The sequence below is a fragment of the Hylobates moloch genome, unplaced genomic scaffold, assembly GCF_009828535.3.
Source record: "Hylobates moloch isolate HMO894 unplaced genomic scaffold, HMol_V3 SCAFFOLD_16, whole genome shotgun sequence".
NCBI lineage: Eukaryota > Metazoa > Chordata > Mammalia > Primates > Hylobatidae > Hylobates > Hylobates moloch.
In genome coordinates, this window is record NW_026652291.1 from 42507475 (window position 1) to 42523769 (window position 16295).

The window sequence follows — 16295 nt, forward strand, 5'->3', positions numbered from 1 at the left end:
GCATCCTTCTATCCCTGTAGCTCCAACCTTTTTCCAGGTTACCCACATTAGGATTATACAGAGTGAGCTCAGCCCTCATTTGTGCACTGTGTATTTGAATATAAATAGTGCCCTGCCCCAATCTCCCTTTTTCCAGTTCCTTTTACATTTCCTAATAGAGTTGAGTTTTGAGGGTTTTTTTTTTTTGGCAGTTCTCTGATGAATATATTCAACTGATCTCCTATATGTGTGACCTAGTGATGTGGTTTGGCTGTTTCCCCACCCAAATCTCATCTTAAATTGTAGCTTCCATAATTCCTAGGTGTTGTGAGAGGGACCAGGTGGAGACAATTGAATCATGGGGGTGTTTCCTCCATACTGTTTTTGTGTTAGTGAATAAGTCTCATGAGATCTGCTGGTTTTATAAGGAGTTTCTCCATTTGTTTGGCTCTTATTCTCTTTTGTGTGCTGCCATGTAAGATGTGCCTTTTGCCTTCCTCCATGATTGCGAGGCCTCCCCAGCCACGTGGAACTGTGAGTCCATTAAACTTCTTTTCCTTTATGAATTACCCAGTCTTGGGTATGCCTTTATCAGCAGCATGAAAATGGAGTAATACACCTAGTCAGTGGAGAGATTAAGGAGAATTCCTCTTTTGTACTCAATGACATACTCTATTAATGCAACCTTAAGTTACACTGGCTGTTTTGTTCTCTACATTATACTGTTAAATAATTCTGAGTTTGTAATTAATCAAAGCCCTCCAAATTCACCCCCAACATTTGCTTGTTTCACAAAAGTTTATTCTTTCATTTTTTGAATTATTGGCTGCTTAACATATTACCATATGCCAGCTTTGTAATTGACAGTAGATCTGCTCCTTAAGGAGTTTCCTGGAATGTCATACATGCAAACAGACTTGTAGTAAGTGTGACAGTGAAAATTGTTATAATAGAGATGTGCAGAAACTGTATGATAACATAAAGGAAGGATACCTAATTTTCCCAGTGGGGGACGGGGGAGAGTATGACAATAAAGATGGCAGAGGCAGTGGGACGGGGAAGAGTATGACAATAAAGATGGCAGAGGCAGGGAGACGATGTCAGGGAAGTGCACATAGAAGAGAATTTGTCATAAACTGTACGTAAGATCCTAACCACTAAGAGTGGGAGAAGGAAGCCTTTAAACAGAGCGAATAACTTGTAACGTAGCATGAAACAGCATGGACATTCTGGGAACTACTCCTATCTGAGAATAGCAGCAGTCTAGAGGGAAGGTGGAGGAATTGGCAGGAGAGATGCTGAGCAGGTAGGTAGGTACAAGATCCTGATGGGCTTTGCATGTCACACTTGGAAATTAATATTTATTCCTATAGGTAATGAGCCAACATGAAAGGAGTTTATATTAGAGAGGGACGTGTTTAGATAGATGTCCTTTAAAAAAATACAAGACTGATAGCCTTTATAGTGTGATCTGTGAATTAGAGGAAGCAAGAAAAGAGGTGGGATGGCTGATGGAGAGGCAGTTCCTGTCACACAAGTGAGAAAAAACCGTGAAATCATGACCAAAGCATGCCTATGGGAATGAAAAAGAAGGAAATTTTTTGAGAGATTTATTAAATAGGTATATTTTGAGCACTTAGGCACTTTGAGTGGTGAGACCCTCAGGACTTGATAACCAGCTACATGTGTCAGGAAATGGAAAAAGTTGAGGCTTTGCCCCAGGTCTGAGTGACTGGGTGGATAATGATGTCAATTCACATGATAGAAGATAACTGATTTGAGAGAAGCAAAGAGTTCCCTTTGGGACCTATTTTTGGATACCTGTGGGACATCCAAGAGGAAATGCACAGCAGACATTTGGCTTAGGAGAGAGGTTTCTTTTTGTACTAAGTGGACCTGAGAATCATTCATATATAGAAGATGGTTGAAACCTAGATATGCAGTAGATCAACCAGAAGAGGACTGAGGGCAATCATGAGAATCCTAACATGAAACAGAATCATGGAGAAGGATAGCCCTAGAAAGTGATTTTGAGAGGGCGTCAGTTGGAGGGTTGGCTAAAAACTAAGAGGAAGTGGTGCCATAGAACCTATGGCAGAGAGAGTCTCTAGTGCTTGATAGATATGTGTATATATTACTAACATTTTATATATACTTTATGTATATATATCAAGTATGTATATTTACTAATATTTTGTTACTTTTTAAGCTTGTAAAACATTTTATAATATTTAAGTAGTGTCAAACTACTTCTAAACCTATGGCAGAGAGAGTCTATAATGCTCTCTATATAAAACTAATATTTTATATATACTTTATATATCAAGTATGTCTGTTTACTAATGTTTTATTTCTTTTTAAGCTTATAAAACATTTTATAATATTTAAGTAGTGTCAAACTACTTCTAAATATTAGAAAATGTGCTTTTGAGTAAGCAGAATCCAGAGCAAGCCTGTCAGGATGGTCACCTCCTTTTGGAGCAATCTGCTTGCTAGAGATGAGGGATGTGTGTCTTCCCGCCATTTGGACCTAATTCTAGTAGGTCCTAACTCATGACATTCTAGTTGGGGTTTGTGTCGGCTTTCTTAGTTTGAATGGGATGAAGATTTTCTCTCTGTTTTTCCTTCTCTTTGCTTTTAGTTATTTTCAGAGAAAAGAATTCAGGTAGAAATGACTTTTCTATGCAGTATTTAAACAGAAGTCCCAAAGTTCCTTTAAAAGTTTGAGCTAACCAGAAAATATTATCTATAACATCGTTTTTATTTTTAAACTGAACTCTGAGTTTTTCATGTATTTCGATTATGCGTTTCTTTAGAGCAGAAGTGAGGCATATTTATCTTAATATCCCCAGGGCTTAAAACAGAACTTGGCATATAGGAGTGCTCAATAAATGTTTATTTTTGTATTACTTGTTGATGACTACACAGTTCCATTTTTGAAAGCTTTCAAGCCTTCCAACATCTCATGTCACTGAATTACACAAATTTGTCTTCTTTATTTTATTAATTCTACTCTTTTTAACTGACTAAAGTTCAGCATCTTTTTCCCCCAAGTGTTAAAGTGAAATGGGAATTTGTTTTTAGGCTGTATATATGCCACAATATTTGAGAGTTTCAACTTAAATAGAGGTAGGCCTAAGGAAATTGAAGTTGAGGCAGAAACCCAGCAGGATGACCCTGCTACTCCTTTGTTTCTATAGGAACTCTTGTTTCGACTTCTCTTGGTTATCTTTCTCTTTTAAATTTTCATTATGAAAAATTTCAAACACATGCTGTCTTATAGAATATAGTATAACAAACTAGATGCATTCTTAACTGTTTCCTTTTTTTTTGTTTTTGAGATGGAGTCTCACTCTGTTACCCAGGCTGGGGTGCAGTGGCATGATCTCGGCTCACTGCACCCTCCGTCTCCCAGGTTCAAGCAATTCCCTCTGCCTCAGCCTCCGAGTGGCTGGGATTACAGGCACTCACCACCATGCCCGGCTAATTTTTGAATTTTTTTAGTAGACACAGGGTTTTGCCATGTTGGCCAGGCTGGTCTTGAACTCCTGACCTCAGGTGATCCACCTGCCTCGGCCTCCCAAAGTTCTGGGATTACAGGCGTGAGCCACTGTGCCCTGCCAACTGTTTCCTTCTTAACTATCAGGAACTTTACCATGCATAATTAGAGTCTTATTAATATACATCTATTCTACTGCGACAACAAATTCCTCTTTGCTGGTCAGAATTCATGTCAGAGTAAGTTATATTAGATTCCTTGTCTACATTCTGGGAGACAGGGTTAGCAGTAAGGAAGTCATGGATACGAATGGATTTGCAGGTAATGACTGCATGAGAGGCTTCCCGGATCACTGCTCCATTTTCCCTCCCCACCTATTTTGTGAACTGCATCAGGAATGAACTCACCCTACCTCTGCAGGTGGCCTATTACATGCTTCCAAAAAAGTAACTATGGGACTTTCGTTGATTTAAGAAAGCGTACGCTGTGCTTTGATTTGGATAATCCCTTATTTGTTATTTTAAGCTTCTCAACAAAATATGAATTTTCCGGCTGCTGTTCTTTTTTGGTGTTATTTTTGGTGACTTTTGCTAGAGGATGGATCAGATTTAGTAGGCCACACACCCATTTCAGGTTCAGCTCTGTTCCCCTTTTCAGAGTTCTAGAAATGTAGTGATTCTCATGATTGTGGCAGGAGGTAGTGGGGCCAGCAATGGTATTTGTTCGTTTTCCCCATATATACCAAAGTATTTCCTGTGTGATTGCCTGTAAGACTGTGCTTCCTTTTTCAGAGTTCTGCTATTTGTAGCTATTGTAAAATAAGAAATGAAAAGAAACCTTTTAGAGTAGAGGGAAAGTTTTATAGGAAAAGGAAATAAAAGGTCTGAATTCAATACACCTATTTGTATACTCTGTATATAACGCATTTGAGCAATTTTCATCTTTGGTTTCTCTCTGTACCGTTTATATTCTACTTATGAAAATAAATTGGGAATTTCTTAGCTAATGAAGTCTGTTTTATCTAATAATTCGCAAATACGAATTTCTGGGTAGGAAGATATCTATGTTTTTAAAGTTTATCATTTTGACTTTTTTGTTTTCTTAAAATCAGACCTACGGTATACATATGTTCTTAGTATATAAATGGATGGTTAAATTTATGAAGTTGAGCCATTGTATTGTTTCCCCAGCCTTTTTTTTTTTTCCTGAAAATTTGGTGTCATTTTTTTTTTTTTTTTTTAAATCCAGGGAATCAGCAGTCTCTTCAGTTCTTTAAAAGTGGTGCGTCTCTTACGACTGGGCCGTGTGGCTAGGAAACTGGACCATTACCTAGAATATGGAGCAGCAGTCCTTGTGCTCCTGGTGTGTGTGTTTGGACTGGTGGCCCACTGGCTGGCCTGCATATGGTATAGCATTGGAGACTACGAGGTCATTGACGAAGTCACTAACACCATCCAAATAGACAGTTGGCTCTACCAGCTGGCCTTGAGCATTGGGACTCCATATCGCTACAATACCAGTGCCGGGATATGGGAAGGAGGACCCAGCAAGGATTCACTGTACGTGTCCTCTCTCTACTTTACCATGACAAGCCTTACAACCATAGGATTTGGAAACATAGCTCCTACCACAGATGTGGAGAAGATGTTTTCGGTGGCTATGATGATGGTTGGCTGTAAGTATTTTAATTTTTTCATTAAAAATTATTCTTATTGGCAATTTTCCTGGCTACAATCTCAGATAGGATTAAAACGAACTACTTTGTTTACAGAAAGGTATTTAATCCATCTTATTTGCAACTGGTTTTTTTAATCTACCTTAGAATGTAGAAATGCAAAATAATACATTTTACTCTTCAGGACATATTAATGTGTGAAAAACATATTAATGTGTGTACCCAGCAGAGCTCTCTTGAAGGAACCAGGACCAGCATCCAGACAGGTGGCATTTGGCATGTTCTATAGATTTTGTTGGTAATGTGTTAAATTCCAAAAAAAAAAAAAAAGATAGGATCTGATGTGAAATATATTGTTTATAAATATTCTAGTTAATACTGGATTCCTAAATTAAAGTTGACCTCAGGATACACTTTTGTATAGGTTTTTACAGTTAAGACTAGGAGAAAGGGTTTATAAAGCTAGTCTTCATTATAGTCACTCTAGGTTGAATATATGCCTGTTTGAGAGAATGAAAGGATTACTGAATATAAGCCCATTCAGCAATGAGAAGTGTTTAGGATTTAACAGGTATACCTGGGTACCAAGTTCTTGGAAGTAGAATGCCCCCTAAAGGGACAAAGACCATGTGCTCTGCACTCAGACTGTGACTGGATGGCATGAGAAGACCAGAACATAAAGGAAATACATACAAAGAAGCTGCTTTTGAAGATCTTGAGGGAGACTTCACCATTATTCATGCCTTCAAGTTGACTTAGATGACTTATCCACACCTAAACCAACCTTAAGATTGTACTGAAGGTGTGATTAGCATTATTAGCACCTCTTAAGCCTTTGGATCATGGTCATTGGTTTGTGTGTGTGTGTGTGTGTGTGTGTGTGTGTGTGTGTGTCTGTGTGTGTCTAAGCTGTCTTTTCTGAGATTCCATGTTACAAAGGCTTAGATTTTGACATTGATGGTAAAAGTTCTGGGACTCCAGGGACGTTGGCTGGAACATGAAAGGTTAATATCTTGAGTCTAAGCAGGTAGTTTTCATCATTTAGAATGTCTGAAAGCTATTGGAGCATCAGTGTTGGCAGTTGTTCAGCTTCTGTTTGTCTAATGCACCCTTGTACAGGTATAGGAACAAGAACAGACAGGCTCTATTTGCTGGTTGGAGCTTGCAGTTAGAGGGAGAGTGAGAATTCCAAGTGCTGTTTGCTCCAGAGGCTTTCAGCAGCAAAATGTCCTTATACACAGAGAGAGATCCTGATGATTAATTAAATGGATACCTACATATACAAAGTGGTAAGATGTATGGGCAAAAATGTACTTTATAAATTCAGAAGACAACATTTTGTCAGAGGCTGTATTTAGCACCATACTACTTTTAATATTTATACAATACATTTTGCCTTATATTTAAGCATAGTTAGATTTAAAAAAACTATTTTTGTTTTGAAGTAATTATAGATTCATTGGAAGTTGCAAAAATAGTATAGAGAGGGCCTTTGTTACCTTCACCTAGTTTCCTCCAATAATTACATCTTATATAACTACAGCTCAGTATCAAAATTGACGTTGATATAATGTGTGTGTATAGCTCTGTATTGTTTTATCACATGTGCAGGTTTCTTTAATTACAACTGCAATCAAGATGCAGAACTGCTCCTTTACCACAAAGCTCTCTTTTATATGTAATCTACCCATTTCCCCCAACTATCCCTATTCCCTGAAAACTACTAATCTACTCTCCATCTTTATAATTTTGTGATTTTGAATATGTTATATAAATTGAATTATGTAAAATGTAACCTTTTGAAATGGACTTTCTCCTCTCACCATAATGCCCCTGAGATCCATCTAAGTTGAATGTATGAGTAATTAATTTGTTCTTTTTTTATTGTTGAGTAGTAGTTCATGGTTAGGATGTACTACGGTTTAACTCACCATCTATTGAAGGACATTGTATTTGTTTCCAGATTTTGGCTATTACAAATAAAGCTACTATGTTAATACCTAGGTGATAGGTTGATATTGCAGCAAACCACCATGGCACACATTTACCCATGTAACAAACCTGCACATCCTGCACATGTACCCCGGAACTGAAAATTAAAAAAAAAACCACAAACAAACAAACAAACAAAAAACACAAAGCTGCTGTGAACATTTGTGTATAGGTTTTTAATATGAACATTAGTTCTTAGTTCTCTGGGACAAGTGCCCAGGAATGTGATTACTGGGACATGTAATAAGTGTATGTTCAATTTTTAAAGAAATTGCCAAACTGTTTTACAGAGTGGATGTACTAGCACAGTTATATTTTTCATAAGAGAATCGTAGGAAAATAAAATCTATGTAGAGTCAAAGGACACAATTATTTACTTTGTTTCTGAGGCCCCAAAGCTGGGAATCATCCTAGATTTCTGTTTTTCTATGTTACATCTATTAATAACATGGCCTGTAGGGTTTACCTTCAAAATATATTTGATTATTTCTCTCTCCTTCCATAGATGACCACCCAAGACCAAGTCACCATCATCTCTGGCCTGAACTTTTGAAGTAACCTCCTGCATCCTTCTAATTTTCTTATGCTTGCCCTACAGTCTCGACCCTAAAGCTTAAGCAGCCCCTTTAAAAGCAAATCAGATCACACCATTCCTTGCTCAAATCCCTCCAATGTGTATGAAATAAAGTCCAGATTCCCTAGCTCATCTTTCAAGGCCTTCCTGATATGGCCCTGCCTACCTCACTCACTTCACTTTCAACCATTCTTCCTTTGCTTATCCTCCTAAATCCATGCTCACCATCTCACTTTCCCTGAAAACATCAGCCTTAGGCCTGTCTCAGAGTCTTTGTACTTGCTTTCTCACTGCTTATAACCCTCCTCTCCTGACCTATGACCTGAATTCATGTGGCTCTCCACAGAATCACCTCTACAGAAATTCCTTCCAGTGCTACCCTACTATAAAAATCACCTCAATGCCAACCTGTAGTCGCTACTCTTTAACCCTTCCCTTCATTGTCCCTACCAAGATCTGAACCCACGTGTACTTAGTTTTTCTTTTCCTTCACGAGAGGTAGGCCTCTGTCCGTTTCTTGTATCCCCAATATTTAAACAATTCTTAAAGAGTTTTGTGCTCAATCTTAATTTTTCTTATGAATGAATGAAATCGAAGATGTCCCTGATTGTCGTGATGAAGATCTTCTGTCCTTGAATCCATTCCAGTTAGGTCTCTGATGAAGTACATGCCAGCAAAATGCAGGGTGTTAGAGCTTTGACCCCGATTCCTTTGTGAAAGGCCTGGTAAGCTCACCTGCATTGTCTTCCTTTGGGGGTGTAGTCATTCCTTTAGCTGAGTTGGTAACCCCGTGTCTTATACGCCTATCGATATAAGTTCTATGAAGCAAGTCACCAGAAGCTCCAACAAGCGGTTCTCTTACTGCTTCTTACCATCTACCTTCTGAATCTACCTAAAGTGGAAATTTTCATGTATATTCAGTTGGGTTTCCAAAACTTTATTTGGTTCAGAGTTGGTTCTATTCCTTCTCTCCTTCATGAATGGCCAATTATACTTGCTAGATCTAAATTTCCATTTCTCCTCATCTCTTCCTTTTCTGAAGTTCCTGTTTTGATTTAAAGATAAAAACCTAGTTTTAAAGTTGGTTGTTTTCTTCTGTGAGTTTCTATTATATTCTTTGAATACCTGAGTAGCAGTTTTCTGTTTGTATACCAATTTCTGACATCTTCTTGCCTTTTGACTTAGGTTTTCCTTTTATGCTTCCAATTAAGTCCAGTTTCTATAGCCAGAATATTCCAGGGAGATACCTTTAAATTTCCCTTTTAGTCCTTGGGTCCTTGGTAATTTCGTGGGATATTTCCTGTGAAAAACCTGAGAAGATTATAAAAAGCTGTCTAGATTCATGAAGTGTTATAGTACCTTTGCACAGTTCCAAAATTCGTTAGACCCACATGCACAAAATGTCAACCAAATTTGGATATTGTAGCTCTTTGTAAATATAGTATCTTTTTTTCCTACAAGAACACCAAGGAAAACAAAAAAATGAAAACAAACCACCTGCATTCTTAGAAACCAGTACGTGCTAGCAGCCACAGCCAGGGATTTAGTGGTGTGTGTGTGTGTGTGTGTGTGTGTGTGTCTGTATGGTGTGTGTGTGTGTGTGTATGTGTGGTGGGGTAGATAGGATAGGGAAGAGGCAGGTAGAAAACAGAAAGTTTCATTTTTTCACTTGTGCCAGGATTCTAGTCAATCTGTGTGGCTAAGAAGCACCACTTGTAACCTTATAACTCAAAAACAGAAAAATGTTTTATCAAAAGGTTGATGGAGACACCAACTGCCTATATTCTGTTGAGAAAAATAATCACTACTTGCAAATGATACACTCTTTTTCTGGAGAAAGTCATCCATAATTTGTATGTCTTTCAGCAAAATTTAGAAGTATGAATGTGGCAACAATCTTGATTCCTAGGTCCTTATGAGCCCTCTTTTCAATGGCCTTTCCTTTCCTAGGCTCTTGCTACCCTAATGCTAAGTCGGATGTGGGTTCTGTCTAGGAACACAGTCTCAAAAGTTTTCCTTGTTCATATATTAGACAGATCTTTGAAAAATAGTATTGGCCTTCCCCTAATCCCACTCAACTGAGATTCCTTCCAGATCCCTCCTATGTCAGCAGGATCCCGGGATTCTTTTCTTACCTGCTACCTAGGAATTTCTTAGACTTAAATCCTTTGTTCCTACATTTGCCCAACATGGGAAATCTTCCTGTTCAGATTTCTGAATTTGAAGGATTGCCGGATGCTTCTCTACATACATCTACCATCATGCATTCTTTACCTTAAATTTGTCTTCTCTCGGTGTTTTCATACTCTCTCTGCCTTAAGTGACCTCCACTGCTCTGGTAGCAGCCATTACTCCCCAGGGTAGCCACGTCCTCCCCATTCCTCTGTATCTGTCCATTCATGAATGAATCCAGCTACTCTGCTGACATTCACGAAATTCACTACCAAAGGGCTTTTGTGAGAGAATATTTTTGCAGCACTTGCAGAAAATAATATGTATGTACGTACGTGTGTGTGTGTGTGTGTGTATGTGTATTTAGATGAAGATGTAAGTAATCTCCTTGCTAATTTGCTTGGTAAATACTTAATGATGCCTTCATGAAATGTTTTCTAATCCATTTTATTTACATAATCTTATTGTTGAGCCCCTAATAATATTAGATTTTCTAAGGATTGGGCACACTGACTAATTTTGCTGCTATTCAGAAGGCACCATAGTACATGGATGATTTGTTCTGATGACTATAAAACAAAGGAATGCAATGATGGAATTTTTCTAAGAGAATTATACTCTTGTCTTAATATGTTTTTATAAATCCTCTTCCAAAGATTTATCAAGAAAGCAGTTACTTAGTTCCTTCTTTATTACTAACTTGTCATATAAACTGTATTTTAGTTTAATCTAGCCATTATAAGGGACTCTACATTTGCATATTTCATTATAATTTTATAAAAGAAAGAAACATATAAAATAAAAATGTTTTGAATAACTCTTTGCCATAAGTTCAACCATAATTTTTTCTCTCTCCTTATATATGTTTTAGTACACTATTAAATATATTATTAAATATGTATTCAGCATATCTCAAAGGGCTATGAGATTGGAATTTGGTTATTCATTTGCTTTTAAAGCATTTTTCTACTTTTTCTATTGTCTGCTTTGGTAAATTGAGACAGGCTGGCCCATGCAGTATATGTCAATGAGAATTTGTCCTGCTGTGATGCAATGCAAACTGAGTCTTAAAAAGCAAAACAAACCAAACTAAAAATTATAAATATAAAAATTTCTGGGGCTTAATTGGTAGACAGGAAGCCCTGTCCTAATGATGCTAATCTGCAATTTTCAAATAGGTTGTAATTGGTAATCATGTAAACAATCTAAAAACTTTCTGTAATTGACTAGTATGATCTGTAATGCAGTAGACAAATGGTTTAGCACATCTAAAAGTATAGCAAGACCATCTGCCAGTGGGATGTGTATGACAAGAAATCTGAATCTTCATGCAGGCAGTTAAGTGCAACTGGGAAGCATTTAGTTGCACACTGGTCAATCAGCACCATACAGAGGAGACCAATGCCACACATCGTATTCTCATGTTGCTAAGCTTATTCAAAAGTCAAGCTGAGATTATGGGCATTGCCCTGACCTCTCCCCACTGGAAAAGGAAATAAATAGAAGATGGTAAGATCCAGAGATTGGGAGAATATAGAGTAAGTTGGGAGCAAAGGCCTGTGTGACCCTGGAGAGTCTTTACATCTCTCTGAGCTTTATTTATTTTTTTCAATTGTGAAATGCCAAAGTTGAAATCAATGACTTTTAAGGTCCCTTTCAGGGCTAACATTCTATACTTCTAAGGTTCTATTGGTGCAGTTATGCCCCTGTCCGTGGCATGGAGCTGGTTATTGGAGATGAGGTTAAGATGGAAAGAAAGTGGTGTCATGAAGATGTTAGGGCTTTTTACATATAGTGCATACATTGCTTTATGGAGAGTAAGATGTGTTTTCTATAGAAAATGTTCTGTAAAGGTTAAGAGGAAAAGTTGTCAGGGAATAAATATTATGGAGAAAAGAAAATATGCTTTTGGAAAGAGGAGTGTTTTTCCATATAGAAATTAGGCAGCTAGGAAGACTGAAAGGCATGTGTCTCAGGGTAAAGGATCAGGGCCCAGGAAGAGACTGCACGCCATGCCCAGTGGGACTTGGACTTGGAGAGGTACTTGACCTAGGTGGATATCCAGACAGGCTTAAAAGTGGGTTGTTGCCCTTTCCTAATATTAGAAAAAAATTATTCTACAAATCTTAATATGAGACTTCAAGTATTTCAGGTATAATATTAAGTTACATGTTAAAATTTTTCTTGGTCTTGTTATTGCGGTGTAGGTAGAAAATGCAGTGTGTACATGCTGATTTTCATTTCTGGCTTTAGTTTTAGCCAGATGGGGAGAGCTTTAAGCCTAATGTTTATTTTGGAAACTGGGTCAGTTCTTTGTGTCTGCTTTACCATAGCTTGTAAAGAAAACTTTGTCTTTTTTCTTTTCTTTTCTTTAATGAGCTGAGTTTCGCATGAGAAAAAACATTTTACGGAGCCCCAAGTTCAGGGTTATAGGCACCTTTTTTCATGGTTTAGCAGTCTCAGATGTGTAGTCCAATAGTTAGAAAAAGACTGTGTGATGTATACTTTACTCCCTGATTCTTATTCCAACTAGGGCTTGTGTCTTTTGCAGGAATGTTCTTTTATACCCATCTTTCTTTTCATTCCTAGTCACATTTTCACAAAGCCTCTCAAATTCTGTAAAGGTTGACTTTCCCCAGAAAACAACAGGACATTTTCTTGATAGCCTATTAACTAGCCTGAACTTTTTACAAGGATCTTCATCTCTTGTGTCCTTGTATCACTCAAAATTATTGAATTCATCCAGCCTTGTGCCAGGTGTTCTGGTATACACTGGTATTCAAGAAACACTAGATACTTTTGAGCCCTCATAACCTTTTAATGTGGTAAGAGGGTCAAACAAGAAAATCACTGATCCATCTGTCTCTCCCTTACTCTCTCCGTCCCCATCTTAATGTCCATCTCTGCCTTCATCCTCATCTCATGTCTTTTTATACTATGAATTAAGAGGGAATAAAGAAGTTGGACTTGTGAGAACAGGATCTGTCTTTGTCTTGTTCATCATTGTATATTTAGCACAAAGCATTATCCCCTACTTGATAGTTGTGCCCATTGAACACATGTTGAATGAATTAATGAATGAATAAAAATGTTTGCCTAGTTCAGCCTGAGGGAGCCCAGGAGGATTTCTAGGAGAAAGTGACTCTTGAGCTCATACAAAATGAGTAGGTAAATGAGGCAGGACTTAGGTACTTTCCAGGTATAGAGAACATAGTATATGCAAAAATATAGGCATCAAATAGCTTGGCCCTTTTGGGGAACTCCATGCATTTCACTTTGGCTTGAGTGGAAAGTAGATGTGAATGGAAAGAAATGAAAGAACCAAGATGTCAAAAAGCTTTCCATAGCTTCACAGCGAGTTTGTCTTTTATCCTAAAGGTTGTGGGATAAATAAGAAAAATTTGATTCTTTATTGTGGACAATGAATTGGAGGAGATAAAGGCTACTGGCAGAGAAACCAGTTAGGAGATTATTGCAGCAATCCAGGAAGACATAAATTGAAGTGGTGGATATATGGAGGATGGTATAGATTTAGAGTTGGCAAACTTTTTTTTTTTCTGTAAATGGGCAGATAGTGACTATCTTAGGCTTTGTGAGCCATATGGTCTCTGTTGCAAACTACTCACCTCTGCTTTTGTAGTGCTAAAACAGCCATAAACAATACATAAACAGATGAGTGTGGCTATGTTCCAATACAACTTTAAGCAGGTGGCAGATCAGATTTGGCACATGGTCTGTGGTTTCATGGTTTGTGAAAAGACTGTGGACTTTGGAGTCAGACAAATGAATCTAGGTTCAATTTTTTGCATCATAATTTATAAGAATTTATATCAGTTATGTAAACCATCATTTGTAAAACGGAGATAATAGTCTGTACTTCGCAGTTATTTTTGATACTCCAGAATAGATTGTGTGTAAGCTTCCTGAAACTTTTTTTTTTTTTTTTGAGACAGAATTTTGCTCTTGTCACCCAGACTGTAGTGCAATGGCGTGATCTTGGCTCACTGCGGCCTCCGCCTTCTGGGTTCAAACGATTCTCCTGCCTCAGCCTCCCAAGTAACTGGGGTTACAGGCATGCACCACCACGTCTGGCTAATTTTGTAATTTTAGTAGAGTTGGGGGTTTCACCATGTTGGTCAGGATGGTGTGGAACTCCTGACCTCAGGTGGTCCACCCGCCTTGGCTTCCCAAAGTGCTGAGATTACAGGCATGAGCCACCGTGCCCGGCCAAGCTTCCTGAAACTTTAAAAGAAGTTTTTATGGGTGAATGAATGAATATGTGGGGTATTTTAGAAGGACGAGTTCAAAAGCACTTGTAGATTTCTAGCAAATTCAGCTGAATGTGTGATGAAGCTTTTTTCTAAAGTAGGAAAAAGGTGCAGTTATTACTGGAGGAAAGTGGTTCTTTTTCCTGCAGGTTACTCTGATGGAAATGTTCATTAGGTGGTTAGAAATGTGGTTCTGGTTTCCAGAGCTATGAGGCACAGAGAGATCTCTTTGGGAATAACAATATATAGAAAGTAATCATGTCAAGGAAGTGTACGGTGCAGTCAGCATAAAGCTGGGCAAGAGTAGACTCTGAAGAAGGAGAGCCACAGAGGGGCTGAGAAGAGAACCCAGTGAGGTAGATTGGAAGCATGACTCTGGAAGGAGAGTCTGTTGCTAACAAAGGATGAGAGAGCTTTAAGAAGGAAGGCAGAACAACAGGACCACTGAGAGAGCAAGTCAGGAGAGATCTGCGTGGCCTTAGGAGGTCATCAGTGACTTTCTCTGACTTGTTTGATTGGCTAGTTGAGGGGAGAGAGCCACATGGGGAACTCGTGTGGTCCAAGCCATTTTTTCCCCTATATGAAGGAAAATAATGTATTATTAGCCATTAACTTCATGGAGGTAGATTATGCTGATGCAGTATTTTTCACAGCCAATATGTTTTTCTAAATCAAATTTCAAGTTCAACAAAATATACTTGTTAGATTATTAGATGCATAACATATACATAGAATTTCTCTTTTGTGTTATAAAACGAAAGATAGCATTGGCTTAGAAGTTTTTATGAAACTGAACTTTCTTAGAACAGACGTTTTAGTCAGAGGAGAATTTTATTTACTTATTTGGTGACTTTCCAATGAATTTAATATTAATTGCTATGAGAAAATATTTTTCAGGACACACTGTCACCTGGTAGGTGAAGTGATACTCTGGTATAGAACAGACAGTGGGGATGTAGATGATTCTTACATATATGATATCCATCAATTGACATCTGATTTTAATTTTGCTTAATATGTAATACTTAAATGTTTTTTCACAGGCTGAAAGACTCACAAATTCATAGATGAATATATTTAGAACTTATTAAAATAAATGTCATACCAAAGGCCTTTAGGCATGGATTTAAGAATTTCTTTGATATGGCCAGAGAGGGGATTTTATTTGGAGTAATTTCTAAGCCAGCTCCTAAGTGACTTCTTCTTACCTACTTATTTAATATTTTCATATGTTGTGACAACTGAGTTAGCCCTTCCTGGGAGGTTAGGTACCAGGCACATGGTGGTGGCTTTAGGCTGAGTGTGTAGGTAAGGAGCTCTTTATGGGGTGAGAACTATATTCAAGTTAACTCTCAGGAAATACTGGAGGCTTTAAAAATTCCCTTTGAAGCTAGCTCTGTAGCTACCCTTTTTAGACTCTATCTCCTTTAAAGTTGAGCTTATTTTTAACAACACCCCCCAACCAGATCTTAAGCTGTGAAGGTCTAATTTGGGACCATTACTCATTTAAAGTGTCCTGTAAGGGAAAGACATTTAAATTCATGCCCCTAGTTAGGCATCAGCAAAGGAGGCAGGTCTGGTATTGACTCTTCTGATGAGACTTCGGTATGGGAATAGCAGACCTCGGGGACTTTTCTTAGACTGGGCTGTTGAGTTTTCCTGTTGGTTTCCTTAGAAAGGGTCCAAAGCGTCCCTTCATAGGTCTGTTTCCCTAACTTGTTTCCCTTATGAGGACCTAGCTAGAGACCTAGCAGACCCTCCTCCCCAGGCACACACTGACACTCCAAATTCCTTCATCCTGTGCCCTTTTGCTGCCTTAACAACTCCATCTGGATCTATTTGTCCCTTTTTCTGTTCCAGGGTTGCTGAGCACTTGCTGGAGTCAACTAGACAGCCCTGTGAACAGCTGCCACTAAAATGAATGTTTAGCAATCTTACAAATCTTCTTCCTGTAACATTTTGCTGAGCAACGATTCCTGTACAACTTGCACACGTTCTCTACCTTTCCCAAACCTATGACCACTCATCTTCATTGCAGCAGATGGCCTTCCTTTCACTTCTGTGAAAAAGAAACGTATTGCAGATGTGCATTCCTTTACACTCCTGACTCTCCCCTTAGGAAGGTGGGCTAGGGGT

The 16295-nt window shown here is 38.2% G+C and overlaps 1 protein-coding gene across 1 annotated transcript in view; it reads left to right on the forward strand.

The window, feature by feature from the left end:
* Positions 1–16295, forward strand: part of KCNH5 (potassium voltage-gated channel subfamily H member 5) — a 349850-nt gene that overhangs the window by 92584 nt on the left and 240971 nt on the right. Inside the window, exon 7 of the mRNA XM_032180213.2 lies at positions 4727–5153. Within this exon, the coding sequence (XP_032036104.1) occupies positions 4727–5153 (427 nt within the window). The remainder of the gene's footprint in view (positions 1–4726; positions 5154–16295) is intronic.